We start from the raw sequence: 27,745 nt of genomic DNA on the forward strand, positions 1-27,745 counted from the left end.
GGTCTCCCGGAAACAAAAAAGACATGGTAGCACTAGAAAAAGTCCACAGAAGAGTGACCAGGTTGATTCCAGGCCTACACAGGTTAAGTTATGAGGAATGATTAAAAGAGGTGAACATTTACATTTTAAGGAAAAGGAAATGAAGTGGTGACATGATTCAACTGTTTAAAATTATAAAAGGAATTAATTAGTTCAGTGCATTGAGACTGTTACTTTAAAATTAGTTCAACAAGAATGCAGGAACACAGTTGGAAACTTGTTACATGTAAATTTTGCACTAACATTAGGATGTTTTTTTCACAGAGAACCACAGACACATGAAATACTTAATCGAGTAATGCAGTAGACAGTAGGTGTTTGGGACTTTCAAAGTTAGTGCTGATGTTAATTATTATAATTATATTATTATAATATCAATGTAGGTAAATATCTAAAAAACTAATGAATAAGATCTAATAAAATTTTACATTCTTTGCTTTAATACTGTATGTTTCTCAAAATACATATTTACAATGCTACTTTTTTGCCTTTTAACAAATGAAGTTTTTGTGACAAAGGCAAAATCACAATAGGCATGTCTATGACGGGTCTGTATCGAAGGAGTGACATAACAAAGGAGTGAAACCTCAGATATAAATTTCAAAGGAGTGACAACCATCCAACCAATCATCGAAGTGGTAAGTGAGGCGACAACGATTTTTTTGGCGACCGTACTTTCAGTTGTGTGTGGTATGTGAGGCAACAACAATTTTTTTGGTGAGCGTACCTTCAGTCGTGTGTGGTAGGTGAATGTCACTCCTTTAATACGGTATTTATGTCACTCCTTTGTTATGTCACTCCTATGAAGTGTCACTCCTTTGAATGGGACTGTCTATGACAGTTATTGGGAATACTGATATATAACTTTCAAGCAAATTATTGAATACATACTTGTATATATTAGTTCAAATATTTCTTAAAATAAACAAATCACAAGAGATTGCCCCACAGAAGAGAACTTTGACATTTTAATGATAAGAATATGTCTGTTCCCAGTAGTCTAGATCTACTACTTTACTTTGAAACGGAGACACTATTTCTGAGCAATGCTTACCACTTTAACAAAAATTAAAAATTTAAATAAAACGTGCACATATTTTGTAATTTCTAAGTTACTATTTTACCTTACCTCCTAAACACAGAGAGTGGGGAAAATGAACTGCTATTAGAATGGTTGGATCACAGTCAATATCAAAAAGTGGGCCAACAATCTTCCATGGTTTTTTCAGATGCATACTGTATTTGCTCCAGGATAGTACTGAATATGTGATTGTAATTTTTCCTTCTACTTCAAATACTAAACCAGTTGCCATGCACTGGTATGTTCCTTCACTATCCAGCTTCAAGCTATTGAGTAAATCAAAACATAAACAATAATCATAAGGTTGGTTGATTTTTTCATTTTTTATCCAAAAATATAGGATTGTGAAAAGGCATTTCAAAATACTTACACAAAGCCCCCTTTGGAAGTATTTTTTGGAGATACTTCTTCACAGGAAAGAGTCTATAACACAATACACAAAAAGCATCCAGCAGATATATCATTAGAATTGTACAGGTTTTAACTTAGATCTGTTTATCTGGAGATATTCTTCATAACTTAAGGGGTAAAAAGATCCCATAGTCTCATTTGAACAATGAAGCTATAAAGTTATCATAACCTGAAAGTCTTGTCTAACTTGAAATGGTAAAATCCTTAGGTCTCTGATCAAGCTTTTTGATCAATATATACCTGTATAATTATTGAATTTTATATATTTAATATATTTATATTATATATTTAATATCTTAACATTATTAAAGAAGAAAAGCTTAACTTTCTGTCTATTATAAGTAAAATATGCTTTACATGTATTAAGTTTCAGACAGTACATAAGAAAAATTACATATACCTTCCCCTGCAATAAATACTTCACATGGATACTACCACAGCACTAATATAATGCTTTCCTGCTAAGAAAATGTTCAGAATCAGAATAATTGTGGGTCTGGTCAAAACTTTAACTTAAATATTCTTCAGTAAAAACACCAAATCCAGATCCACAAGGTGCACATATACAGTAGAGACATATTCCATACAGAAAATAATATTGTTTTAAAGCTAACACATAAAATTAATTTTTATATGCGAATGTGTTAAAAATTACATACTTGCAAGGCCTTGCATTTTTCACACCATGGCTTAAGATAGGTCTCTGTGAAAGAAAAAAAACAACTACAATTTATATAGTTGGTATTGCAGACATTTAAAAAAATGTCTAAATACACTATACCTTAGTATAAAATGTATTAAACCATTTCTATTTGTGCCTGACAAAAAGAACGAACCAAATCCATAAGCATGCTATAATAAATAAGAAAATCATAGCTCTTAAGGTGCATTTATCATGTGTGTGCTTACTTTCAGAAATAAGCTATTTTTAACCAGAGTTCCAGATTTTCCAAATTAAAATCTATCCTCCCAGCCATCTTTTACACGTGTTTCATACAGGAAACTGAAGCAGTAACTGGTGGCAATAAGTCAAGCTTTCCACATTGTTTGTGTGTTTATTAAAAAGGGGAACAAAAACATAGATTTTTTTTAAAATGGGCAACACTAATATAAACAGTGCTTGTCAAGAGAAGGCCCAAATTTGCTTTCAAGATCAGTGATGAACAGTGATAAAATGTGCAGGATCACAGTTCATTTAATTGCAACGGTAACAATTGAGTACTTTGACCCTTAAAATTCTGAAACCATATTTGAAAATAAAGTTACAACTTCTATATGTTGCAGTAAAAATAGGTTAGTTTTTGCAGTTTTACCATAATGTTAGTTAGGTGTTGAATATCACAATTGGCAAAACTGATTGATTCATTAACACCTTATTTCCTACCTTAGAGTGAGAAATACTCGAGAAAACCAAATCCATTTCTTAAAATGTCAGTTACTTCACAAAAAGTAACACAAATAAGGTACACTGACTATTAAGAGAATATCTTTATTAACACCATATGCATAAACACCTCAGTTCAAAATTGCTCCACTGGCCCGGTGCTTGAATAATAACCAACAACTGCAGAAGCGCTTTTTCTCCAAATTATAAAAAACCTAGCCACTGGAGCCCATCTGACTTGTAATTGTACCAGCTGCATCTGCTGATTTGAAAAGTTCTCCAGTTCATTTGGTGTATCTTTCATATTAACAATATTAATTGCATTAATTATCCCAAGTAATTAATTAATACCCAATCTACTTATAACTGTTGCCCTTACGTTTGGTATTCATTACTAGTTTTTATAGTATGCACTCTTTGTAATACTCACTGACTTTAATTATCTTGCACTTGAATACCCTGGGTCCTTAACATACTCTCTAAATCTATTACTATCATGACTAGTTCAATTATTGTACTGTATGATTTCTGGACTTGCACTCATCTTCAGCTCTTTTTCCTGTTTTTGTCTTCTGTCTTCTCCTTTGTTTTTGTTCTTTCTTTTTTTCTTAGTATTTTTTCCGCTCTGTGGGCAGGTCAACAAAGAGGAAGGTGACAAAGCAGTTTCTGTTCATCTCACATTCTTGATTGTCGGCCAGGTGACAACATTCAAACTTTACTTCTTGGTACTCACTGTACATTTTGAGTAATATTTTTCACAGTGTCAATCTACCCCAGTTTTCAAGTTGTAACCTGGTCACCTGCATGTATTTAACCCTGTCTGTCATTCTTAGTTACCTGCATAAACCCAAAGTCTCCAAATACCACAAAACAGAAGCAAGCACTGCTGCAAAAGATCAGGAAAAAAAAAAAGTTAAAATATCTTTTCTTCCTGACTTCCTGCACTAACTTCCATTTTTTTCTGTCATTGCCTATATCTCTTTTTTTATTGTCAGACTGTGGCCTGAAAACGTCAGATAAAACCTATCCAAAATTCAAGTGCCAAATCCAGCTGGTTAGTCTGGTTTCTGGCTGCTTAACCTATGGGTATATGCTCTCTGTCTTGACACATATAAGTAGACAAACTCTGGCTCTTACATTATACAGGAATAACCAGCATTAATGTCTTATCACTAAAACAAAATCTAGCCACTTTTCAAACTGGCCAATGCAATTCTTCCATTTTTAATTGTTTTTCTTTTATTTGTTTCATCTCGTTTTAACTCCACTTTTTTCTTCACTCACTTTCCAGATTCCACAATCCAGCTCACACACTGCAGTCAACAATGGCCATCCAAATTCACCAGCTGCTTTCCTTTCTATTTGATTTGGTTTTTGAAATCAATTTTTAAATGCGACTGTTTCTATCCTAGCAGCAGTTACTTCTTCTAACAAGTTATAGGTGTATCATATAACTGAAATACTGGACAGACCTCGGAATTATAGAAAATGCAGTGAATTTGAGAATAATGGAAGGAAACTCCCTTACTGTTCATCCCTCTCCTTACATTCCCTGTTGCACTCTGACATTTCATCTGAGCTCTTGTCAATCTCAGGTATTTCACCTGCCCATTTACTGTGGACGGGTCATGATTCTTTCTTCCCCTACCTTTGTTCTCTTTAGTGGTGGCTATTTTGCATGCTAGCACGTCACATTTTTCATGCTAACAGATGTGTCAAATGGTGTCTCTAAATTTTCACAGACCACCACATTGTCACTTTCCACTGTTCCTGCTTTTTTCCGTATACTGTTCTTCATATGGGCCAATTTTAAATTGTCAGTTTACTCAAAATGCATCTCTTTGGTATGTGGGAGTGGACTATATTCCAGTAATTGAAAATTATAGATTGTTACCCTACAGTGAAGCATTAAATGTTATCATGTAGCAATATTTCATAAAACATAAGAAAAACACACAGAAGCAAAAAAAAAATGTTTAGAGGTACATAGTGCTAAGTAATTAATACACTCTTACCTGTCTTGAGTTTATGTTTACTTTTCTGAGAATCTACTTCTTTTTCCTCTTCTTCAAAATTTTCTTCTGCTAAGGATGACGTTCCAGTTTCTGCATGCCCCAAATATAAAGAAAAGGGCAGATTGCAGAGATTAAAAAACAACAGTTAAACACTAAGATGTGTGACTAAATTAAAGTCAATATATTTAGCAATGTTCAGTGAATAGATAAAAAAATCATTTTACATTTAAACAGGTTCCTGTGAAAAAATGTCATAATAAAATATTAGTAAGATATTTATCCACCAGAATTTTCAATACAAGTAAAGTTAAATCTGTTATACCCAAGTATTGACATGATAGTTTGAATAATTTGGTACAGGAAAAATGTTTTAATTTTCTGAGTAGTTCTTGATAAAATTATTATTTGTCACTCCCAGTAGCCCTAAAATTAAAGGAACATCTGACATTGTATTTCATAATGGAAAGTGTCTGTCTGGTTATGAGATTGTTTATGCATTTGCAAATACATGTGCAAATTATTTCTTTGTGGTGTATGAAGTATTATCATAAACAGTAAATTTTGTGGTTTGAGGTGTAAAACATCCTCTCTGTCTGAAATACCATGAGCTGAAATGTGATTATGTTTCCATTTTAGACTTCAAGTAAACATCCTTTATCCAGCAAAGTGGTTTAAAGAGCTGCTTTTCTATTATTCCAAATGTTTTATCAGAATCAAATGTATTTTTCCCCAAAGACAGTAATTAAGTTGCTTGATCAAAAGTAATTACATTTTCTGTGATTCTTGGTAAGGACCATAAAAAAAGCAACCAAGAAAGTTTGCTGCATTTTTCAATCTTTAGTATGAAATAACGTGTGTAGTGTAGTTACACTTACCTGTGATGACTGTATTAAAATGTTCAAATGCATGTTACAGAAGAGTAAGTGAAGCCTGGAGTTCTTTAAAGTCATTTGATCCCCAGTGGCAGAAGAGGTCACTTACTGTTCAACAGTTACATATACAGTGCATTCAGAAAGTGTTCAGACCCCTCCACTTTTTTCACATTTTGCTATGTAGTAGCCTTATGTTAAAATCAAACATCAAACAACCCTTAACACTCCAGAAGCATAAAATGTATTTATTAAAAATAAAATATATCAAATTAACAAAAGTACCTGTACTCAGACACTTTACTCAGCACTTCTGGCAGCAATTACAGCCTGGAGTATTCTTAGGTATGAAGTGACAAGCTACACACACCTTGATTTGGGGTTTTTCTGCCATTCGTCACTGCAGACCCTCACAGGCTCTGTCAGGTGGAAAATAGACTGTTGATGGACAGTTATTTTCAGTTCTCTCCAGAGATTAATATTTTAGGAGGGCCATTCTAGGATATTCATAAGAGTTATCCTAAAACCACTCCTGTGTTATCTTTACTTAGTGCTTCTTGTCACTGTCCTGTTGGAAAGGGGACCTTCAGCCTAGTAAGAGTTCCAGAGCACTCTGGAGCAGTATTTCATTTTGCACTTTGTTCTGATCAGCTTCCCCTCAACCCTAAACAGTCTCCCAGTCCTTGTCACTGAAAAATAGTCCCCAGAGTATAATACTGTCACCACCATGATATACCATTGGAAAGGTATTGTGCAGGTGATGAGTGATGCCTGGTTTCCTCCAGACATGACACTCAGAATATAGGCCAAACAGTTCAATCTTGGTGTCAACAGACCACAGTATCTAGTTTCTCACAGTCCAAGAGTCCATTAAATGCCTTTTTACAACCTCCAAGCAGGTTTTCATATGCCTCTTACTGAGGAGGGGCTTCCATAAGGGAACTGTGTAAAGAGAAATATGGATGGGATGAAGAAGTGGAAGTTAAGTAACTCCAGCAATGGAAAAAATGGATGAACAACTTGCAGCTACTTGTGGATTACAATGTGATTACAAACTTTACTGGAGCAGAAAGAGAACTACAAGAATTAGTTAAAAATTCAGATCAAGAAAAAATTTGCAATGCCATGATGAAGAAATAAATCAAACGGATTCTTAATCCTCCATTGAGCTCCCATTAAGGCGGTGTGTGGGAAAGACAAATTAGAAGCATAAAAAAGGTTCTAAACTCAGTACTTAACCAACAAGTATTAAACTGACTGGCTTTGGTCACATAATGTCTGCACAAATGTATCATTTTGGAGACACTTCTGAAGATGGATATGGCACTGCTTCTTACCTTCTCCTAACTAATAAAGAACATAAGAAACATTGTTCATTTTTAATGGGGAAGTCAAGAGTGGCACCACTGAAACCTGTAACTATACCAAGTTTGGAATTAACAGCAGCTGTGGTAGCAGTCAAAATAGATAAGATGCTAAAACGTGAATTGCAAATTCCGCTGCAAGAGTCAACCTTTTGGACTTGACAGCACCACCGCATTAAAGTACATTGCAAATTAAAGTGCCTGCTACAAAACCTTTTTGTCAACAGAATTACAGTGAAATGGAGGACGCACAGCCCTTGCAATAGAGATATGTCACATCTTCTTAAAATTCAGCAGACCAGGCATCAAGAAGATCAACCATTCAAGGTTTCATCAAAAGAAAGACATGGATTCAAGCCCCAAAGTTCCTGTTAAAGCCAGAACATGAATGGCCAAAAAGACGAGATGAAGGGGACTTGCTTATTAAGGATGATCCAGAAGTCAAAGGCTGTGTAGTAAATTCAACAAGTGAGGAAAAGAAAGCCGAAGCAGTAAAAGAACTTATAGGCTACCAGTCAGAATGGCTAAGTCTGAAGAAAGCAGTAGCATGGTTCCTTAAGTTCAAAGAGGTGCTATTGCATCTAAAAGACAAAAGAAAGGCATTCCATGGTCAACTAAACTGAACACAACCCAGAAAGACAAAAACACTAATCACAGAACATATGAAGTAATATGAATCAACAATGAAGAAACAGGCAGTCCCCAGGTTACGTACGAGATAGGGATTGTAGGTTTGTCCTTAAGTTGAATTTGTATGTAAGTTGGAACGGGTACATTATTTTAATAAATGCTGTTGTTGACTGTAACCAAGTGCTCTGCCAATGAATGATGGAGTTTCACCTCTCTCTGACCTTTTTATTATTTCTACTTCCTTTTCCGCGGTGATAGTTTTTCTCTTCTTTACTGTATCACCAGTACTTGCATCAGATTTGTGTTTCAGAGACATTGTTGAAGGGTGAAGACAAAAGGTTAAGATGAGCTCTTCTGCACAGCACTGTACACGCTATCACAACAGGAAGGCAACCCTTGACAGCACATCTGGTGTACTGACAAGAGACAATTTCCTGCTATGTACGTAAGATCACAAACAGGCTTGCTACTTAGAATGAATGGGTGCAGCGAGGGGCGGTTCACCACCTGCCTACCACACAGTCACCTCCACTTGCATACAGTATGCTGCCTACAGTGTCAGCCCACCGAGTAGCGAATAGGGTGCGGCCAAAGGCGGGTAGTGAATCGCCCACCAGCGCCCCCATTAAACAGGCAGCCACCCGAGGCATACTACAATGCTGCCTCCCGCCACCCCATTCGCCTTCAATGGCCTCCATTCAGCCACAACCGAGTCACTGCTTGCAGCATCATCAGTCGCCCACCGAGTATGAATGGGGCAGCCGTTCGAGGGACACTGCAAGTCTGTGTGGTGGACGGGCAGTGAAACACCCCCCCTCTGCCCCATCAAGCCTCCGCCCTGCACACAAGCGCTTGCCGCGCACCCAGCCTCCAGATAAGAATGAATGGGGTGCGGCACCCACCACCCCACTCATCAACCGGAGCCACCCGAGGGACACTACACTGCAGCGAAACCGCCCCCTCCAGCAACCGCTTGCAGCGTCCCCAGGCCAGAGATGGTGGAGCAGCAGTTACTGAGGAGCCTGCATCACGTCCCCCAGACAGATGAAGGAAAAGCTGCGGCCCCGTTCGTAAGTTGTATGTCAGATGTCCGTAACTTGGGGACTACCTGTAAAGCCATTTTCCTTAGAAGACTTGTCTAAAGCAAAAAGGAGCTTATTCACTTCAGTCAATTACAAACTTATCCAGAAGTGATTAAAGCCTTACCAACATGTAAAGAAAAGTAGCCAAATCCTGTCCTGCAAAGTGGAATTCTAAAGGTTGGAGGCACACTCAGCAAAGCTGCTATGCCAGAAAAGGCTAAACACCCCACAATTCTTCACAAGAATCAACACGTTCGTGCCATTATTTTGCAAAACATCCATAAAGAACATGGACACTGTGGATGCAACTACATGCTATCACAGTTGCGTCATAAATTTTGGATCTCTCAAGCCAATTCAGCTATCAGAAAAATGATTTCAAAGTGTACAACCTGCAGAAGATACAATGCCAAAACCAAGATTTACCCAAAGATCATCTACTTCCTGACCAGCCGCCTTTTACCAACATTGGAGTCGATTACTTTTGGACCTTTTTAAGTAAAAAGAGGACAAAGATTAGTCAAGAGAGATACAGTAATTTCACTTGCCTAACAATAAGGGCTGTACATATAGAAATTGTACACAGCTTGGACACTGATTCCTGTATCAACGCCATACGTCAACCTATTTGCAGAAGAGGGCAAGTTAAAATTTTGCACTGAGATAATGGAACAAACATTATTGGAGCAGAAAGAGAGTTACGAGAATCAGTTAAAAATTCTGACCAAGAAAAAATTTGCAATGCCATGATGAAGAAAGAAATCAAATGGATTTTTAATCCACCATTGGAATCCCATTAAGGCGGTGTGTGGGAATGACAAATTAGAAGCATAAAAAAGGTCCTAAACTCAGTACTTATCTAACAGGCACTAGACAATGAAAGCCTTCACACAGTGATGTGTGAAGCCAAATCCATCTTCAACAACAGATCCCTTACATAGGTATCAGATGATTCAAATAATTTGTAGGCACTAACACCCAATCTTGCCAAATATCAGACTGGTGAAGTGTTGCAGTGATGGTTGTCCTTCTGGAAGTTTCACCCATCTCCACAAAGATTCTCTGGTGCTCAACTAGTGTGTGAATTACGTATAATTATGGGGACCACTGAATATATGAAGGTCATATAGCACCTTTCCCATGCTCAATGAGCTTCACAAAGTCTCAGAAGAACAGCAGGGTATATATAAAATTGGATACAAATATTTTCCTGCATAGAACACTAAAACAGATACAGGATAGACAAAGCATTAAACAGAATAAAAAACAATAAACCAGAGTAAAATAATAAACTCGATACAAAAAGAAAAGTCTGAACAAATGACATAATTTGTGATATAACATACACACAAATTATCCTGAACATCTGGACAGAGAGGTAAACTGAAAGAAGGTGCAGAATGTTATGTTAAGTTAAAAGTCTTTCCTGAGTTTTCCGTTGTTTTAAAAAGAATAAATGGAGTCAGCTGATCTAATTAATTTTGGAAGTTCATTCCAATGTCTGAGCGCTATACAGCTCACCCATTGAGTGCAGGTTAGTGTAAGGCACAACAGGATTACCAGAATCAGAGGACCTTAGTGGATGAACAGGAGCATAGTGATGGAGAATGTCACTGATGTAGTCCAGTGCAAGGCATTTAAAGCTTAAGACACAGGGAGCCAGTGAAGGCCAAGCAGGATGGGTATTGTGTTGCTGGTTCATTTAAGGACTCACACAGCAGTTTTGATGTCAACAACTCCCTTGTACAGGCTCTTCCTTCCTTCCATCTACCTCACCCTTTTTTCTGTACCTAGTCCTCCTTGATTCTTGGAATGTCCATCCACTCATGGATTTGACCACTACCAACCAACTACCTTAGAAAACATCCCCTGTAGCTTCATGGATCTGGCTAATCCTGAAGTATGGTGGAAGTTGAAAAAATTAGACTGATTACACAACGCATGCCTACGAAATCCAGAATGACAGGTGGATCAACTAGGCTGCTGGAATCCAACACAGCACCAATGAGTACAAAACATATGAGTTCTACAGTGTCATCAAAGGAATTTAGGGTCCTTCTTGACACATCAGCATCATCAGTTTTTCCTTCAACAACCTGCAGAAAGCATTTGACACCGTCAACTGTGAGATACTTTGGGAAGTGCTTTGTCAAATGTCCCTTGAAATTCCTCACCATGCTCTGCTTCTTCCAATGAATGAAGAATGAAGGTCCTTGTTGGATTTAAAAACTTCTGCTCTCTTCAAAATCAGTGTTGGTATCAAGCAAGGCTGCACCCTAGCTCCGCTGTACTTCAGCATTCCACATCTGCGGAGTCCAGAAGATCATGGGCATAACTTGGGAGGACAGGATTCCACACACCAAAATTCTGGACACTACTCAACAACCAGCATTGAGGCCATGCTACTCAGCCATGTCTTCCGCTGGATCAGACAAGTTATCCGTATGGATGAGTCTCAGCTTCCCCAGATAGTCCTGTATGGAGAACTTGCCGAAGGATTCCAACCTCGGGGAGGCCAGAGGAAACACTGGAAGAACCACTTGAAGTGTTCTCTCAAGGTCTGCTCTATTCAAAATGGGCAGCTTGAGACACTCAATGGTGATTGCGGTGTTTGGAAACAGGATACTTCTGTTGGCATCAACCTGCAGCACATGGGGGACAACTCTCCTGTCTGCCGGCCCCCCAGGTTTGCCTTTCCTGTTATCCTTTTCTGTTATCAAGTTACAATTGCTAATGCGGTGTGAGCAAGTAGAGGCATGGTTTGACAACGCAACATTTAGTATATGAAGTGTTGGTAAAATTTGTGATTTTATATTGTCAATTTTACCACTAAAGTCCAAAAACCCATAGTGGCCTTTGCATTGTGGTACAGTATTCCAATTTGTTAGATTAGCTATTGTTCTAAACATTTACACAAAGATAATTTCTGTTGTCATCTGTTAGTCTAGAAAAGTAGTCAGAGCGGTCCATAAAGAGAGGTTTTTAATACCTTTTAACACCATCTGTGCATACAGTTTATAAGACCAGTAGCTTTGCTGCTCTCTACCTGTGCTCTCATTTTCTGCATTCTAATTTAAGATGAGTATGATCTTCAAAACAGGGTGTGTTATCTAAGTGTTTAAATCATTTTTAAGGAGAACTACTACATCTAAAGTATCATTCAAAGTCACATTAAATTATATGTCAGCTGATCTATATGATAGATATAACTTTCTTTGTCCCCAAAGGAAAAACTGGCTTTTTACAGAAGCTCTTTAAATAAATAAATACATTAATAGATAAGTAAGTAAATAAAAAAATATGCACACACACTTTGGTCTGAATACACACTGGAATGACTATAAAGCTATAAAATGTAAAAGAATTAAATATTTTGACATGGCTGGCATAGTCACAGTAAAGCATTATGCAAATGTTTTGGTGTTGGAAGACAGGAGCACCAGTAGCGTTTCTTGATACACTCCTGCTGAATAATTCATTAGTTCAAAGTACTCAATGTTAGTATGTCAGAGAGGATATGCAACATTATTCATAATGGCACAGACTTTTGTTTTAATTCTCTTCTTCTCTACTACCTCCAGGGGTCCCAGAACGTGTCCTATAACTGAGCTTACCCTTTTAATTAGCTTGTTGATTCGGTGAGCCTTTCTTGAAGTGATATTTTTTAACCCATGACACCACAGCTTAGAAAATTGCACTAGCCATCAAAGAGTTAAAGATTTGAAAGGGTGTCAATTTCCACATTAAAGGAACACAGTCTCCTCAGGAAAAAAGAGTCTGCTCTACCCTTTTTATATAGTTCATCTGTGTCCCAAGAACAGTCCAATCTGTCATCGACGTAGACCCCAAAGTACTTGTAGGAGCACACTACTTCTACGTCCACTCCTTTAACAGAGATCAGACATAGAGGCTCTTTGGTGTGGCAAAAGTTAATAACCAGTTTCTTGATTTTGCTGATGTTAAGATGCAGACAATTCTCTTTACACCAAGAAACAAACTTTTCCACTATACTCCTATACTCTGTCTCATCTCCTTTATCAATACGCTACATATGTTCAGAATCACCTCAGACTTTCTACATGTGACATGCCCTGGTGTTATATTTATTGTCTGAAGTCTAAAGAGAAAAAATTGTTTTCCACTTCCAGTTATGTTTGACTTTATCTAGATGTACACTGTTCTTGTTATAATTGGTGGTTGTATAGATATTTGGCAAAATAAACCAAATGTAATTAAGAAGTAATCAAAGACCTTCATTTAGTGGAGTAATATTTATATTATGAATTGCAACTCCTGAGTATAATGTTAAACTGCATGCACTCTGCAAATGGTCCACCAACTTGCAGGGAAAACTTGGGGGTTGGTACTCCAGCCACCATAAAAAACTTTACACAGCTCCAAAACAACAGACAGGACTCCATTGTGCTCTGTGTGGGAGTAGCTCTGCTGCAGCCACCCATAGGAAGGTTGCTTTCATTATGAAGTTTGGTTTGATGGGGTTTAGTCCTTGGAAGCCTCATCCTCAGAAGAGTCAAAACCTCCGGAAAGCCAATGGGGTCAGACCTGTTGGGAATCAGAACTGGTGTGGTGCTGAGGCATTGCCTACTGTACAGCAGCATTCAGGTCCCAATTTGAGGCGGCCCATCTGGGTTGGCATGGGGAATGTTATGTCTCTTTGGCATGATGATCATCTTCCTGTGCTGTCAGAGGAGCTTCATAAACTACACATTTCAGTGGCGGCACTCTCTAGAGGTTCACAGACTGGCCAGATCTCTGTGTACACCTTTTATTGGTCTGGTCGCTCTGATGGTTGTCATACATGTTGCTGTGGCGGATCAGCTCCTTCCAATGGTGTCCAGTTTCGCTTCTTTCAATAAGCGCATTACAAAATTCAGAATAAGGCACTCTCTGGGTGCCTTGTCTGTTTTCTCAGTGTATGCTCTGACCTCTGGTCATCAGTGATTTCAAAGCAACCACTGGCACTCACACCGCTTGGCCATGAGGATTTTGTCGTTCCCCATGGGTCTGGTGACTGTTGTGAAAGTGGCTCTATGTTCCTTTACTTTGAAAAAGGTCAGGGGCTGCAGACCACTGGATCCTGGTTCCAGCTCCCTGAGTCGCATCATTGCACTTGATATTCCAACATTGGTGGTGCAGTGAAGGAGATCAATCACATCCTTAAGGGCAGAAGCTGGATGCTTACAAAACTGTATAGTCTACAGAAGTACCCAGTTTGAATTCTGACCACAGACTTGTTGTTGCTACTCTGAAGATCCAGCTTAGGTCCAGTAGGCTACCATCTACTAGGAGAATGAGGCTGGACCTGTCCAGACTCCAAGATCAGGCTATTTCTAATGAGTTTGCATAGTTTGTGTGAGGAACTTACAGACTTGGTTGTGATTGCTGATACTAATGTGATGTAGAAGACCTTCCATGACAAGACCCTGAAAGTTGCTGAGGGTTGTGTTGATGTTACTAGTGTTCCCAGAAGGAGGTGTTTCATCTCATGGGGCTCCCAGGTTATCATCATGAGGAGTGGCAGTGTATGGCTTGAAAGCATCTCTGGTCTGTACCAGAAACTGAGAAGGACGGCTGCGAAGGCTCTGATGGCAGATAAGGAGGCGTTTGTTAGAGGAATCTGTGAGCAAGTGACACACTATCTATGGTCTTGTGACCCACATCCTGTTTTCAGAGGAATCGAAGCATTACATACATCCAAATATGTTCCTTATGGATGACGTTGCAATTGTTACCTGCTTGGATGGCTATTTTGAGCAGCTGTTCAAAGCTGATCCTCCAATTTGCTGTGAACCACCTAGTCTCACTGAGATTGCATAGGTGGTGAACCAGCTGAGTACCTGTGGTATCCAGGGTGAATTTCTCCAGGTTGGTGGTAAGGCTGTCCTACTTTTCCAAGCAATTTTTGCCTCAATAAGGGAACGGGCATCATCCCAACTGACTGGAAAACAGGACTATGTGGAAAGGGAAGGGTTATCGTCTACAGGGGGTTAACACTGCTCTCGGTCATGGGTAAGGTCCTTGCTATGGTCATCCTCAATTGGAACCATGGTCACCTGCTCACCTACCAATGACTGGAGCAGTCTGGTTTCACACCTAAGAAGTCTACCATCCATCACATTGTGGCACTGACAGTTCTCATGGAGCACAAATGCAAATATTGACAGAGTCTCTTTGCAGGCTTTGTTGATTTTCGTAAGTCGTTCGACTCAGTTGATCGAGCTGTGGGACAGCCTGAGACTTTGTGTGAGCGCCCCAAGGTTGCTGGATATCATGGCTGGCCTGTATACTGATACTGTAAGTGCAGTGCAGAGTGCAGGCAGAACCTCTGTGTTTTTCCCAGTTGATTCTGGGGTTCATCAGTGGTGTGTTCTTGCTCCTACTCTGTACAATGCTTGCATGGACTGGATGTTTGGCAGGGTTATGGGGCCCAGCAACTGTGGTGCATCTGTTGGTGAACAGAAATTTACTGATCTTGACTTTGCTGACGATGTTGTGATCTTCACAGAGTCAATGGAGGCTCTGATTGGGGCTCTCGAGAGACTGAGTGAGAAGTCTGAGTGTCTGGGCTTGTCTAGAGTTGTCTAGAGGTTTATTTACCTCAGCAGCGACATTCATGTCATTGGTGACTCTTCCTGTAAAGTCCGTAGATGGGTTGGGAGAGCATGGAAAGGGTTGTTGGAAAGGGTTGTTGGTGCTCTAGATACTGTATGTCTGCAATATTTCTATATTATTGCAAGTCATGGACACTATCCAGTGACCTGAGACGAAAACTGGACTCCTCCCGTACTGTGTCTCTTCGGAGAATCCATAGGTACTGCTGGTTTGACTTTATTTATTCAGTATAATGTAGTGCAACTGTGTTATTCTGACCACAGAGTGTATGTACAGTTTAATGGATTGCACATAACAGAAACTTCACTAAATAATAAGAAAAAGTCATATAACTTCTTTCATGGCTGTACATACCCATACATAGATAACAACAACAAATATGCATTAAACATTATTACATATATAAATTAAACTTTTCTTCTTGTGTTTTGCAATTTGACATCAGGGAAATAAACTGTGTTATACATAGAATTACATCATCCTGCTCTTAAATTTCTCATCTATAAATATAAATTCTTCACTTATTACTTGAGAATGCTTGTTTTTAGTTTAATAACACACCGCTATCTACTGTAAAAAATCAAGGTTAAAATTAATTGCCTTGCTTGACTTGAGTAAAGTAAAAAGTGGGCCAAAGTAATGTTGCTAAAGAGAACAACTAAAATAGATCTGTGGCATAACTGAACAGACATTTTAATTAACCATACACTCTGACAACTTACTCTTACAAATATTTGCTACTCAGTAAAGATTCTCAGTACATTGTTACATGAAGTAATACAAATGCAATCACCTTTATTCATTTCCCTTAAAATCTTTTATGAAACTATTCATACAAAATAGTCTGACATTTTTAAATTTGCATTTTTGACATCTGGTCAGTTCATTTGCTCTCATCTGCATGCACTTTTCCCAGCCTGGTCACACTTTTACACAGAAAGTTAAAAATGAAAGTTAAAATTATAAACTGCAAAACACTGGCAGCTATTAGTCAAGGTTTTTTATAAGACATCATGGGAAGCACTAAAAAGCCCTTTGAAGATAGGTATGCAGTTTTCAAAAGATTAACTTAAATCTACTGTGCTTTAAAAAAGTATTCAGACCCCAAGACGATTATACTTTTTTGTTTCAACTTTAAATTCATTTGGACATTTTTACTCTGCAATTTATAAAGCTTTCAGCACCATTTCAGATGAAATGTAAAATAAAACAATTACCACAAAAAATGAAAAATAGATGCCATCAGATTAAAAACATTTTCATCTCTTTTGTAAAGGCAAATATAAAGTTGCTCAAATACAATATTTTACCTCAAGAGGACACCAAATATATGGCTGAACTCCTCCTGTATGAGAAGTAAGTGGATTTCAGATTTATGCACCATTAAAGTTCGTCCTATGCCTTTTCATTTTAATGTGTCTCAAACTTTCTTGGCCAGCACTTCCTCTATTGCTTTATCATAAAGCCTGCGTCTCAAACTCAAACATTTCTAGCCACCTTGTTGCTCACCTCTTCATTTTTTGACTACCACCAACATTAGACAGGCCCCCCATTACTCAGTGTGAAAATATCATTCATATTCTTGCAAATACTTTCCATGTTTGAAGGCAATTGCCAGTGTTCCTCCTATGCCTTTCCTCATGTGCGTCAAGCTCCCTACGGTATTTTCTGGAAATAAATTAATTTTACTTAAATTTTTTTATATATATATTATTGTAGCTTCATTAGGGTTCAGGCTGAAAATGAAATTGCAAATGGGGATATTTTATTTTAATTTTTGCACACAGACTTTGAAAATAAAATTGCAAAAAAGAGATTGCATTTTCATTTTAAAATTTTAATTTACATTTCCTTTTTAATAATTAAAAAATAATTAGTATCTCTTGCCCTTCCTGTGCTTTCAGCACCTTTCCTATGTAACCCCTAACCAGTGCTTATTTCATGACATACACAACATAAATTAAATATCTGATAGCAGTACATAGCATCTTTTTAAGTAAACTAAGCATTAATGTGACAAGAAGGGAACATGGCACTTATTAGCAGTGTATTTTGGGGGAAAACATGTACAGATAAGCAACAGAATTATAAAATGGCCAATAAAATATGCTGTATATAAGCCTCTAGGTCAGTGGTGGCGAACCAATGGTACACGTGCCAGAGTGGGCACTCAGAGCCCTCTCTGTTAGCACGCGGGCCGTCGCCCCAGCACAGAGGGATGCGGGGCCGGGCTGCTCCCCTCCCCCTCTCCACGCGTGCCTGAGGACATTTCTCACATCACCCGCCCCTCTGCCCAGCAGCCCAATGGGAGTGCTTCCTCCCTCTCCTGTCTGGGGTAAGGCGGGCGGCTCACATGCGGCGTGAATGTGCGGCACAGATGGCAGCCTGTTGAGTCTGTGGCGAAGGTGATTCCCGTGGTGGGACTGGAGAGGACCTAGGTTGGACTGGATGTGGTATAGCGGGTCCACAGCCCAAAATTGTAAAGGCCAGTTTTAATAGATAATTGCCGCACTCGCAGCTTATAGTGGGGTGTGGTAGTGCGGCGGAGCGTTTCCCGGGAGCTTCATGATGCAGGTGGTCCTCTCTTAAGTGCACAGGTGAGGAGTCATCCGCATCTGTAATTGTTGCCGGGAGCTGCTAATCGCCACACCTAATCCACGACAACGTAATATATAATAGAAGTGCGAGGCGGATGAAAAGGGGAAAAAAAGAGAGAGAGAATGGGAACGAAGGTTAATGGGGAAGATCTGTGTGAAACACCTTGAGAAGATAGAAATGATGACAAAGGACAGCACAGTTAGTTCTGAAAATTAAATTCTTAAAGTGTGAAATACTCTGCCAAATAATTTTAAGTCAATGAAAGCACAAGGGAATGCTTTCCTTACTTAGTTTGGATCATCTTATGCTTCTGAACAGCTGTTTTCAGCTTTGAATTATATCAAATCTAACACCAGAAACAGACTGACCTGAGTGCTGCATGTGCTGCTCTCAAACTTACTAGTATGAGCCAAGGTTAGACAAATTATCAGTATGCATACAACAGCAAAAATCACATTAATTGTTCAAAAGCATGCCAACTGCAAACTTTTACCTTTCAATAAAAAGTTGTTTATAACATTGAAAGCTCTATTATTGAGTTTTTCTTTTAAGACAAAAGATGTTACTGTATGAGTTGTTTTTTCTAAACTAAAACCTCAGTATTCAGGTTAAATTGCCGTGTTGGCACTTTGCGATAAATAAGTGGGTTTTGGGTTGCAGTTGGGGCACTCAGTCTCTAAAAGGTTCGCCATCACTGCTCTAGGGCTCTAACAAAAAACGGTACTGTAAAATAGGGCCATAGCAATAGAAGTAGGCCTAGCAGTACTAGACCTCGGTCAGCTAGTAATTTAGTAGACATAACTTTAAATCATCATTAGTTTTTTTTTTTTAAATCAATATAATGTAAGTTAAGAAACAAGAATACACAATATCTACTAAGAAGCGCATTCAGGAGTATTTTAGAAAAGTTTCTGATAACAATGAAAACCTACATATACTCAGGGACTTAAAACCATGTATTGGTAACCACGTATTTTGTACATTTTGAAAATAAAAAACAGAACAATGCAAACATTACCTTTTGATGACTGCACATTTCCATCACTAAAAAAAAAAAAAATTAATGGTAATGATAAATAAATTGGCATCCATGAAAAAAGCATCACAAGAATTCTCACAATAGACAATGCCATATTTTAAAACTATAACCAAATTCAACATTTATTTGCTATATCTCAACTACATGTCAACTTGATAATCTTGCTTTTCCAATGTCAAACTCACAGAATGGTAAAACATTATAAGCTAAATGATACATTAAAAGAGTTCATAATATACAACATTTAAATTAGATCAATCATTTTGACCATATATGTTTAAACCTCTAACACTAACAAGTACCAAGTTGTTCACAGTAAAAGCCACAATTCAAAACATTTTAGGATACAATACAATGTGCTTTTCTCATTGAAAATCTCATTGAAATGGGAGCTCATGTACTACATAGAGCTTTGAAAACACCAGTGCAAATAATGACTTGAAAGAAAGACCATGAAGTGGCGGGCTGTGTATGCAAGACAGCGGACAACTAAATGAACCAATGAATGCTCATCCTAAATTACAATGCATATAATGTAGCAACAAAGAATAAGGATCATTGTGTGTTTTGAACCTCACAACAGAGGTGTGACTAGAACATCATGTGTGGGTGGGCATTTGGCTTGTCTGGGGGGGCAAAAAATATCCATCCATCCATCCCCATTTTTGTAGGGGGGTCAAATAATAATAACAACATAGTTTTATATAACACTAGCAAAATACCCGCACTTCGCAGCGGAGAAGTAGTGTGTTAAAGAAGTAAAGAAAAAGAAAAGGAAACATTTTGAAAATAACCTAACATGATTGTCAAAGTAATTGTTTTGTGTATTTGGCCGCAGCGTCACAAAGTTGTTTTCGTCTAGCTGCATCAGAAAATGTACCACGACGTCTGACACGCATCCTTTCTGGTGTTTTCTCATAGCTTGGATTGCTGCTGTTATAATCGGTTTGAGTCTACATATATATATATATACTGCTCAAAAGAATTAAAGGAACACTTTTTAATCAGAGTATAGCATAAAGTCAATGAAACTTATGGGATATTAATCTGGTCAGTTAAGTAGCAGAGGGGGTTGTTAATCAGTTTCAGCTGCTGTGGTGTTAATGAAATTAACAACAGATGCACTAGAGGGGCAACAATGAGATGACCCCCAAAACAGGAATGGTTTAACAGGTGGAGGCCACTGACATTTTTCCCTCTTTATCTTTTCTGACTGTTTCTTCACTAGTTTTGCATTTGGCTACAGTCAGTGTCACTACTGGTAGCCTGAGGCGATACCTGGACCCTACAGAGGTTGCACAGGTAGTCCAACTTCTCCAGGATGGCACATCAATACGTGTCATTGCCAGAAGGTTTGCTGTGTCTCCCACGGCATGGAGGAGATTCTAGGAGACAAGCAGTTACTCTAGGCGAGCTGGAGAGGGCCATAGAAGGTCCATAACCCATCAGCAGGACCAGTATCTGCTCCTTTGGGCAAGGAGGAACAGGATGAGCACTGCCAGAGCCCTACAAAATGACCTCCAGCAGGCCACTGGTGTGAATTTCTCTGACCAAACAACCAGAAAGACTTCATGAGGGTGACCCAAGGGCCCCATGTCCTCTAATGGGCCCTGAGCTCACTGCCCAGCAGCATGCAGCTCAATTGGCATTCGCCATAGAATACCAGAATTGGCAGATGCACCACTGGTGCCCTGTGCTTTTTACAGATGAGAGCAGGTTCACCCTGAGCACGTGACAGAAGTGAAAGGGTCTGGAGAAGCCATGGAGAACATTATGCTGCCTGTAACATCATTCAGCATGAGCAGTTTGGTGGTGGGTTAATGATTGTCTGGGGAGGCATATCCATGGAGGGTCACACAGACCGCTACAGGCTTGACAAAGGCACCTTGGCTGCCATTAGGTATCAGGATGAAATCCTTGGACCCATTGTCAGACCCTATGCTGGTACAGTGGCTCCTGGTGCACGACAATTCCTGGCCTCATGTGGTGAGAGTATGCAGGCAGTTCCTGGAGGATGAAGGAATTGATACCATTGACTGGCCACCACACTTTCCTGACTCAAATCCAATAGAACACCTTTGGGACATTATGTTTTGGTCCATCCAATGCCACCAGGTTGCACCTCAGACTGTCCAGGAGCTCAGTGATGCCCTGGTCCAGATCTGGGAGGAGATCCCCCACAACACCATCTGTCATCTCATTAGAAGCATGCACAGATGTTGTCAGGCATGTATACAAGAACACAGGGGCCATACAAAGTGCTGCGTACAATTTTGAGTTGCTGCAATTAAATTTTGGCAAAATGGACTAGCCTGCCACATAATTTTTCAGTCTGATTTTTGGGCGTCTTTGAATTCAGGGCTCTGCAGGTTGATCATTTTCATTTCCATCAAACGATGTGGCATCCTTTCATTCCTAATACATTACCCAGTCTATATCAGTATAGATATCCAGGAGGATTTCTTTTTCCCATTGAGATCTGATGTGTTTTCAAAGTGTTCCTTTAATTTTTTTGAGCAGTTTTTTATATATATATATATATATATATATATATATATATATATATATATATATATATATATATATATACACATATACATATATATACACATACATATCTTCATATATATATACATACCTATCTACATCATATATACACACACATACATGCATACACACACACAAATTATATATATGTGTGTGTGTGTGTGTGTGTGTATGTATGTATGTATGTATGTTTGTGTATATATAATGTAGATAGGTGTGTGTGTGTGTGTATATATATATATATTGTCACAAAACGAGACAAAGACAGAAAAAGGTTTGGGGCAGCCACCCATGTAATTTGGTATCCTGGCTGCAAAAGTCGTTTTCTTTTCAAAATACCAGCACTGAAGTGCTTACAACAGAGTCCAAAACAAGACTGTCAGAGAAGGGAAAAGAGAAGGCTTTTAAAGGGGGAGGCAGGAAGTGAGGTCATAAGGATTGGGCACGTGTTCATCATTCATTGGATTAGTCCCGGATGTGACATCAGGGGGCCCGGAGCTGGCAAGGTCCGTCTCCATTGGCTCGGTCCCAGAAGTGACGTCCAGAGAGACAGGTGGAACCTCCCGGGTTAGGTCTACAGGGAAGTGAGAAAGAGAGTTAGTGCACTCTGCCACATCCCGGCATGGCTCAGAACTGCCTTCACTCGAGCCCTTTAGCTGCCTCCCATGCGTGCGTGTGTGACAATATATATATACATACACATACATACATACATACACACAGGAATATACAGTAGAGGCCAAAAGTTTGAACACACCTCCTCATTCAATGTGTTTTCTTTATTTTCATGACCATTTACATTGGTAGATTCTCACTGAAGGCATCAAAACTGCATGAACACATGTGGAGTTATGTACTGAACAAAAAAAGGTGAAATAACTGAAAACATGTTTTATATTCTAGTTTCTTCAAAATAGCCACCCTTTGCTCTGATTACTGCTTTGCACACTCTCTCTTTGCATTCTCTCGATGAGCTTCCCACGGCCATCAAAGAACTTAAAGAAAAGTCCTTCCTCTTCACCTACGTGATTGTGACCACGCTGAGCCAGTTTATTGACTGCAAGGAACTGAACGGCCTCCCCAATGCTTTTCAAATAATATCTATTCATTTCTATCTTTGGCTGGACCAAGCAGTTGAACTATGCTTTTACTCGTCTGTGCCCGGCGCCGATACTTTTGCCATACAGACATGGCTCTGGCGTGCGGGATACTACTGTTTGTGGTAGCCGCCACCATCTTTTTCTAGAGCTTTTTTCCAATTAGTGTAGCCGTGTTTGGTGAATATGTCCTCGCGGTCCGAATTGGAAACACTAAATTTGCGGCAGGCAAAGCAAAAGCTGGCATCACGGACAACAAAATATTCAAGCCATGGTCGAGACTGATACCAGCTTGCACTAAAACATCCGAGTGTCTTTCCGAATGCGCGCTTGGGATAATTAATTAAAATGGGCTGGGATGGGTTATCCATAAGTCAGGCAGACCGGACTGTATATTTTGTTGAAGGCAGAGGTTTGGAGTACCCGACACGGGCGCAGAGCTGGGGGATTGTGTAGGCTTACCTACATCTTTTGGAGTGTCAGTTCCTGACGTGGGTGCGCTGTGCTCCATGTTGGTAGCAGCGGTGCTGGGCTCAACCGTGGAGCCAGCAGCTTGCGGAGGGACAGAGGTTGAAGATGTCTGCTTTTTAAAAAGCCACCTATGCATAGCCTTTGGTGTTACCAACCAGAAAATAAAAGAAGAAAGGAACGTATACGCTGATTTAATTAAAGAATGCGGTCAACAGGTTCAAAACGTGCTGCAAAATGTGCGGCGAAGTGAACTGTGAGTGCCTGTCTAACTGGAAAGCAACTCAGTTTTGAAAATCAAATATTATTCTTCTGCAGAGTTTTCATTGAGCAGAGCATTTCGCAGGATGGGCACGGCTTGTCTCTGGGGGGGCAGTGCCCACCCCAGCCCTCCCCCGTGGTCACGCCTCCCCCTCACAAACAAAAGAAGAAGCTCTTCTGTCTAATGCCTCATATTTTACATACCGTAACAGAATGCAAAAAAGATTTAAAGGGCTGAGGTTGCTGCTGAACTCTCTGCAGCTGTTAACCCTTTGTAAAGAGCCACTCTGTCAGGCAACACACTATCAGGACTGACAGTTATGTAATGAACGACAAATCATATGGATATTTGAACCTTTAGTTTAAAAATAATTTTTTAAAATGTATGCAGATGACCAATTTTTTTTAATTGAACTAATTAGATGAATAACAAGGAGGAAATAACTTGTTGCTAAACTTATGTTTAGATTTCTGCTAGTCTTCCTATTAACTGGCTCCTCTGACATGCTGTATGCTTTTTTTACACATTACAGAAATATACAAAAATATTAGTATTTACAATTACATATGTAGTTGAGCTGCTGATCAGTCGCCATTAATGTGTGAGATTAATGCGTTAACAATTTCTATGATTAAATTTAACACAATCCCTAAATGTGTTAATTTAATCCAATAATTGGAACGTCATCACATTTAATGAAATGGCACCAAGTGAATCTAAGTCTGTTAATAATTCTTGATCATTTTCTTTATTGTCTCGTATTGGAATATAAAATATAACATGAGAACAATTAAAATCAAACCAGTTATACAAGTGAAGTGAATGAGTTTCATGTTTGTGTCAGATGGACAAGCACTGTGCACTGAGCAAGATTGCCAAGATCATCATCATTCTTACCAATATCCATCCATCCATTATCCAACTCGCTATATCCTAACTACTGGGTCACGGGGGTCTGCTGGAGCCAATCCCAGCCAACATAGGGCGCAAGGCAGGAAACAAACCCCGGGCAGGGCATTCAAATATTGAAGTCATTGTTTCTGTGATGGCAAGACAACTGTGTTGAAGCATCTCCAAGTGGGGTGTTTCCAGTATGCTGTGATTAGTACCTACCAAAAGTGGAACAAGGAAGAACAAACAGTGAACCGATGATACGGTCATTGGATCCCAAGGCTCACTGATGCCTGTGGGGAGAAAAGATCAGTCCATCTGGTCTGATCCCAGAGAAGAGCACACATTGATGAAAAAGTGCATTGTATCTTGTTGTGTATAGGGCTAAGTGGCTACAGACCAGTCAGAGTGCCCAAGCTGAACCCTGTCCACTGCTGAAAGCACCAACATTGGATACATGAGTGTCATAACTGCAGCTTTGAACAAATGAAGAAGACGGCCTGGCCTGATTAATCACGTTTTCTTTTAGATCATGTGGATAGCCGGGTGTGCATGCATTGCTTACCTGGGGAAGAGATGGCAGCAGGATGCACTATATAGGAAGAAGGTAGCTGGCAGAGGAAATGTGATGCTTTAGGCAATGCTGTGCTGGAAACCTTGGGTCCTGGCATTCATGTAGACGTTACTTTGACACATACAACCTACCTAAATGTTTTTACAGACCATATATACCCCACAAGGCAACTATATTCTCTGATTACATTGGCCTCTTTTAGCAGGATAATTCACCCTGCCACACTGCAAAATTTGTTCAGGAATGGTTTGAGTAACTTCACACAGAGTTCAAAGTGTTGACTTGGCCTCAAAATTCACCAGATTTCAATCTGACTGAGCATTTATGGGATTTGTGGAAAAAACAAGTAAGAGCCATGGAGGTCCTAACTTGAAATGTACAGGACTAAAAGGATCTGCTGCTAATGTCTTGGTGCCAGACACCACTGGATATCTTCAGTGGTGTTGTGGAGTCCATGAATCAATGGATCCGAGCTGCTTTGGTGGCATGAGGGAGACGAACACAATATTACAGTCATATGAAAAAGTTTGGGAACCCCTTTCAGCCTGCATAATAATTTGCTTTCAACAAAAAAGATAACAGTGGTATGTCTTTCATTTCCTAGGATCATCTGAGTACTGGGGTGTTTTCCGAACAAATATTTTTAGTGAAGCAGTATTTAGTTGTATGAAATTAAATCAAATGTGAAAAACTGTCTGTGCAAAAATTTGGGTCCCCTTGTAATTTTGCTGATTTGAATGCATTGTGGAGGATGGCCGGCTGTTTAACCCGGCCAATACCCCCAAGCCGCCAGGTGGAGCCGTCCTTGCAGCATGGAGTTCCCCAGAAGATCAGCAGGGCATCATGGACAATGGAGTTTTTATGCACCGCCCTGCTGAATGCCATGGGGGCCACGAGAGGCAGCTGCAGGGAGGACCGAAGAGTTCTTCGTGCCCTATGACCCGGAAGTTCGTCATAGGAAGAGCGACAGGCTTCCGGGGTGAGAAAAAGCATTGTTTACCCTGACCCGGAAGGAATAAGGACTTATGGACTGTTGGATTGGGAACACTTCCGGGTTGGAGGATATAAAAGGACTGTGGGAGCTCCCAGACGACGAGCTGAGTTGGGAGGCTGGGTGGCTAAGCGTCTGGGAGTGGAGGATTGGTTTATTGTATTTTTGTGATTTATTATTGGAGAATTGTGGAGAGGAGCGTGCTTTGTGCACATAATTATTATAATAAATAATTATTTGGACTTTTATCTGGTGTCTGACGTGTGGTCCGAGGGTACAAGGGTGCGAGAAAACCCCTAAACTGTCACAGCATGTAACTGCTCAATACTGATTACTTGTAATACCAAATTGGTTGGATAAGCTCATTAAGGCTTGAACTTCTTAGAGAGGTGTGTCCAATCATGAGAAAAGGTATTTAAGGTGGTCAATTGCAAGTTGTGCTTCCCTTTTACTCTCCTCTGAAGAGTGACAGCATGGGATCCTCAAAGCAACTCTCAAAAGATCTGAAAACAAAGATGATTCAGTATCATGGTTTAGGGCAGGGGTGGGCAAACCTTTTGGCTCAGGGGCCACATTGACTTTTAAAATTTGACAGACGGGCCTGGTCAGCACTAGATGCATACATATCAAATATAAACATAAAAAAGGCATTACTGTACAGTATTAATATTTACATTCACTTTTAGTGGGAACAGTGTTGTTGATCACCCTTTTTTGCCAATGCATCGAAGTCTGGTGTTAGTTTTGTTGTGGCAATTCTCAGAACAGATCTGAGGTGTTCAACGCTCAACTGGGATCTGTGGGGTGCTTTGTTGGTGTTCATCACACTAAAAGTCTGTTCACACACACACGTAAGCCAAACAACACCAGCATCCTCTGTGCCATCTTCTGGATGTTTGGAAATTTGGCTGCGCTTAATGAAGCATAAAACTCATCCAGTTTAAGAGAGTTGAACTGCTCCTTTAAGAAGGCATCACATTGGAGATCAATCAGTTCCAACTGCAACTCCCGTGGCGCCATTTGAGGGTCCTGTGTGAAGGGACATGACACCAGCTGAAGTGACTTGTAAATTTTTCCAAAATCAGAGAACCGACAGTAGAATTCTCCATGCAGGTCATTAAGTGATTTCCTGTATTTTTTCACAAGTCGAGGGGCCTCTTTCAGCGTAGCCAGTGTGGGGAAATGAACAAATGAGTTGTTTGACATTTGCTTTGAGAATAAAGCTAGCTTGGTTTTGAAGGCTCTGACATCTGTGTACATTTCATGCACAAACTGGTCTTTCCCTTGTAGCTTCATGTTCAGTTCATTCACGTGTGTCAGTATGTCCACAGCAAAAGCTAAATCACAAAGCCAATCTGTGTCACTCTGCTCAAGAAAATCGTCAGCTTTCTCAAGTAGCTCCAAAAATGAGATACAGTAATCCCTCGCTATATCGCGCTTTGACTTTCGCGGTTTCACTCTATCGCGGATTTTAAATGTAAGCACATCTAAACATATATCACAGAGTTTTCACTGGTTCGCCGCTTTCTGCGGACAATGGGTCTTTTAATTTAGGTTACATGCTTCCTCAGTTTGATTGCCCAGTTGATTTCATACAAGGGACGCTATTGGCGGATGGCTTAGAAGCTACCCAATCAGAGCATGTATTACATATTAACTAAAACTCCTCAATGCTATAAGATATGCTTCCCGCGCTGTGCTTGTTTGCTTCTCTCTATCTTTCTCGCTCTCTCTGCCTGACAGAGGGCGTGTGAGCAGAGGGGCTGTTTG

The 27,745-nt window shown here is 39.6% G+C and overlaps 1 protein-coding gene across 1 annotated transcript in view; it reads right to left on the reverse strand.

Moving 5' to 3' along the window:
- The window catches only part of si:dkeyp-97b10.3, a 105,278-nt gene that overhangs the window by 32,508 nt on the left and 45,025 nt on the right, over positions 1 to 27,745 (reverse strand). Inside the window, exons 2-6 of the mRNA XM_039756540.1 lie at positions 19,125 to 19,150; positions 4,931 to 5,020; positions 2,191 to 2,234; positions 1,491 to 1,543; positions 1,169 to 1,386 (exon numbers count right to left, since the gene is read on the reverse strand). Of these exons, the coding sequence (XP_039612474.1) occupies positions 1,169 to 1,386; positions 1,491 to 1,543; positions 2,191 to 2,234; positions 4,931 to 5,020; positions 19,125 to 19,150 (431 nt within the window). The remainder of the gene's footprint in view (positions 1 to 1,168; positions 1,387 to 1,490; positions 1,544 to 2,190; positions 2,235 to 4,930; positions 5,021 to 19,124; positions 19,151 to 27,745) is intronic.

Source organism: Polypterus senegalus, chromosome 1 (genome assembly GCF_016835505.1).
Source record: "Polypterus senegalus isolate Bchr_013 chromosome 1, ASM1683550v1, whole genome shotgun sequence".
NCBI classification, from domain to species: domain Eukaryota; kingdom Metazoa; phylum Chordata; class Cladistia; order Polypteriformes; family Polypteridae; genus Polypterus; species Polypterus senegalus.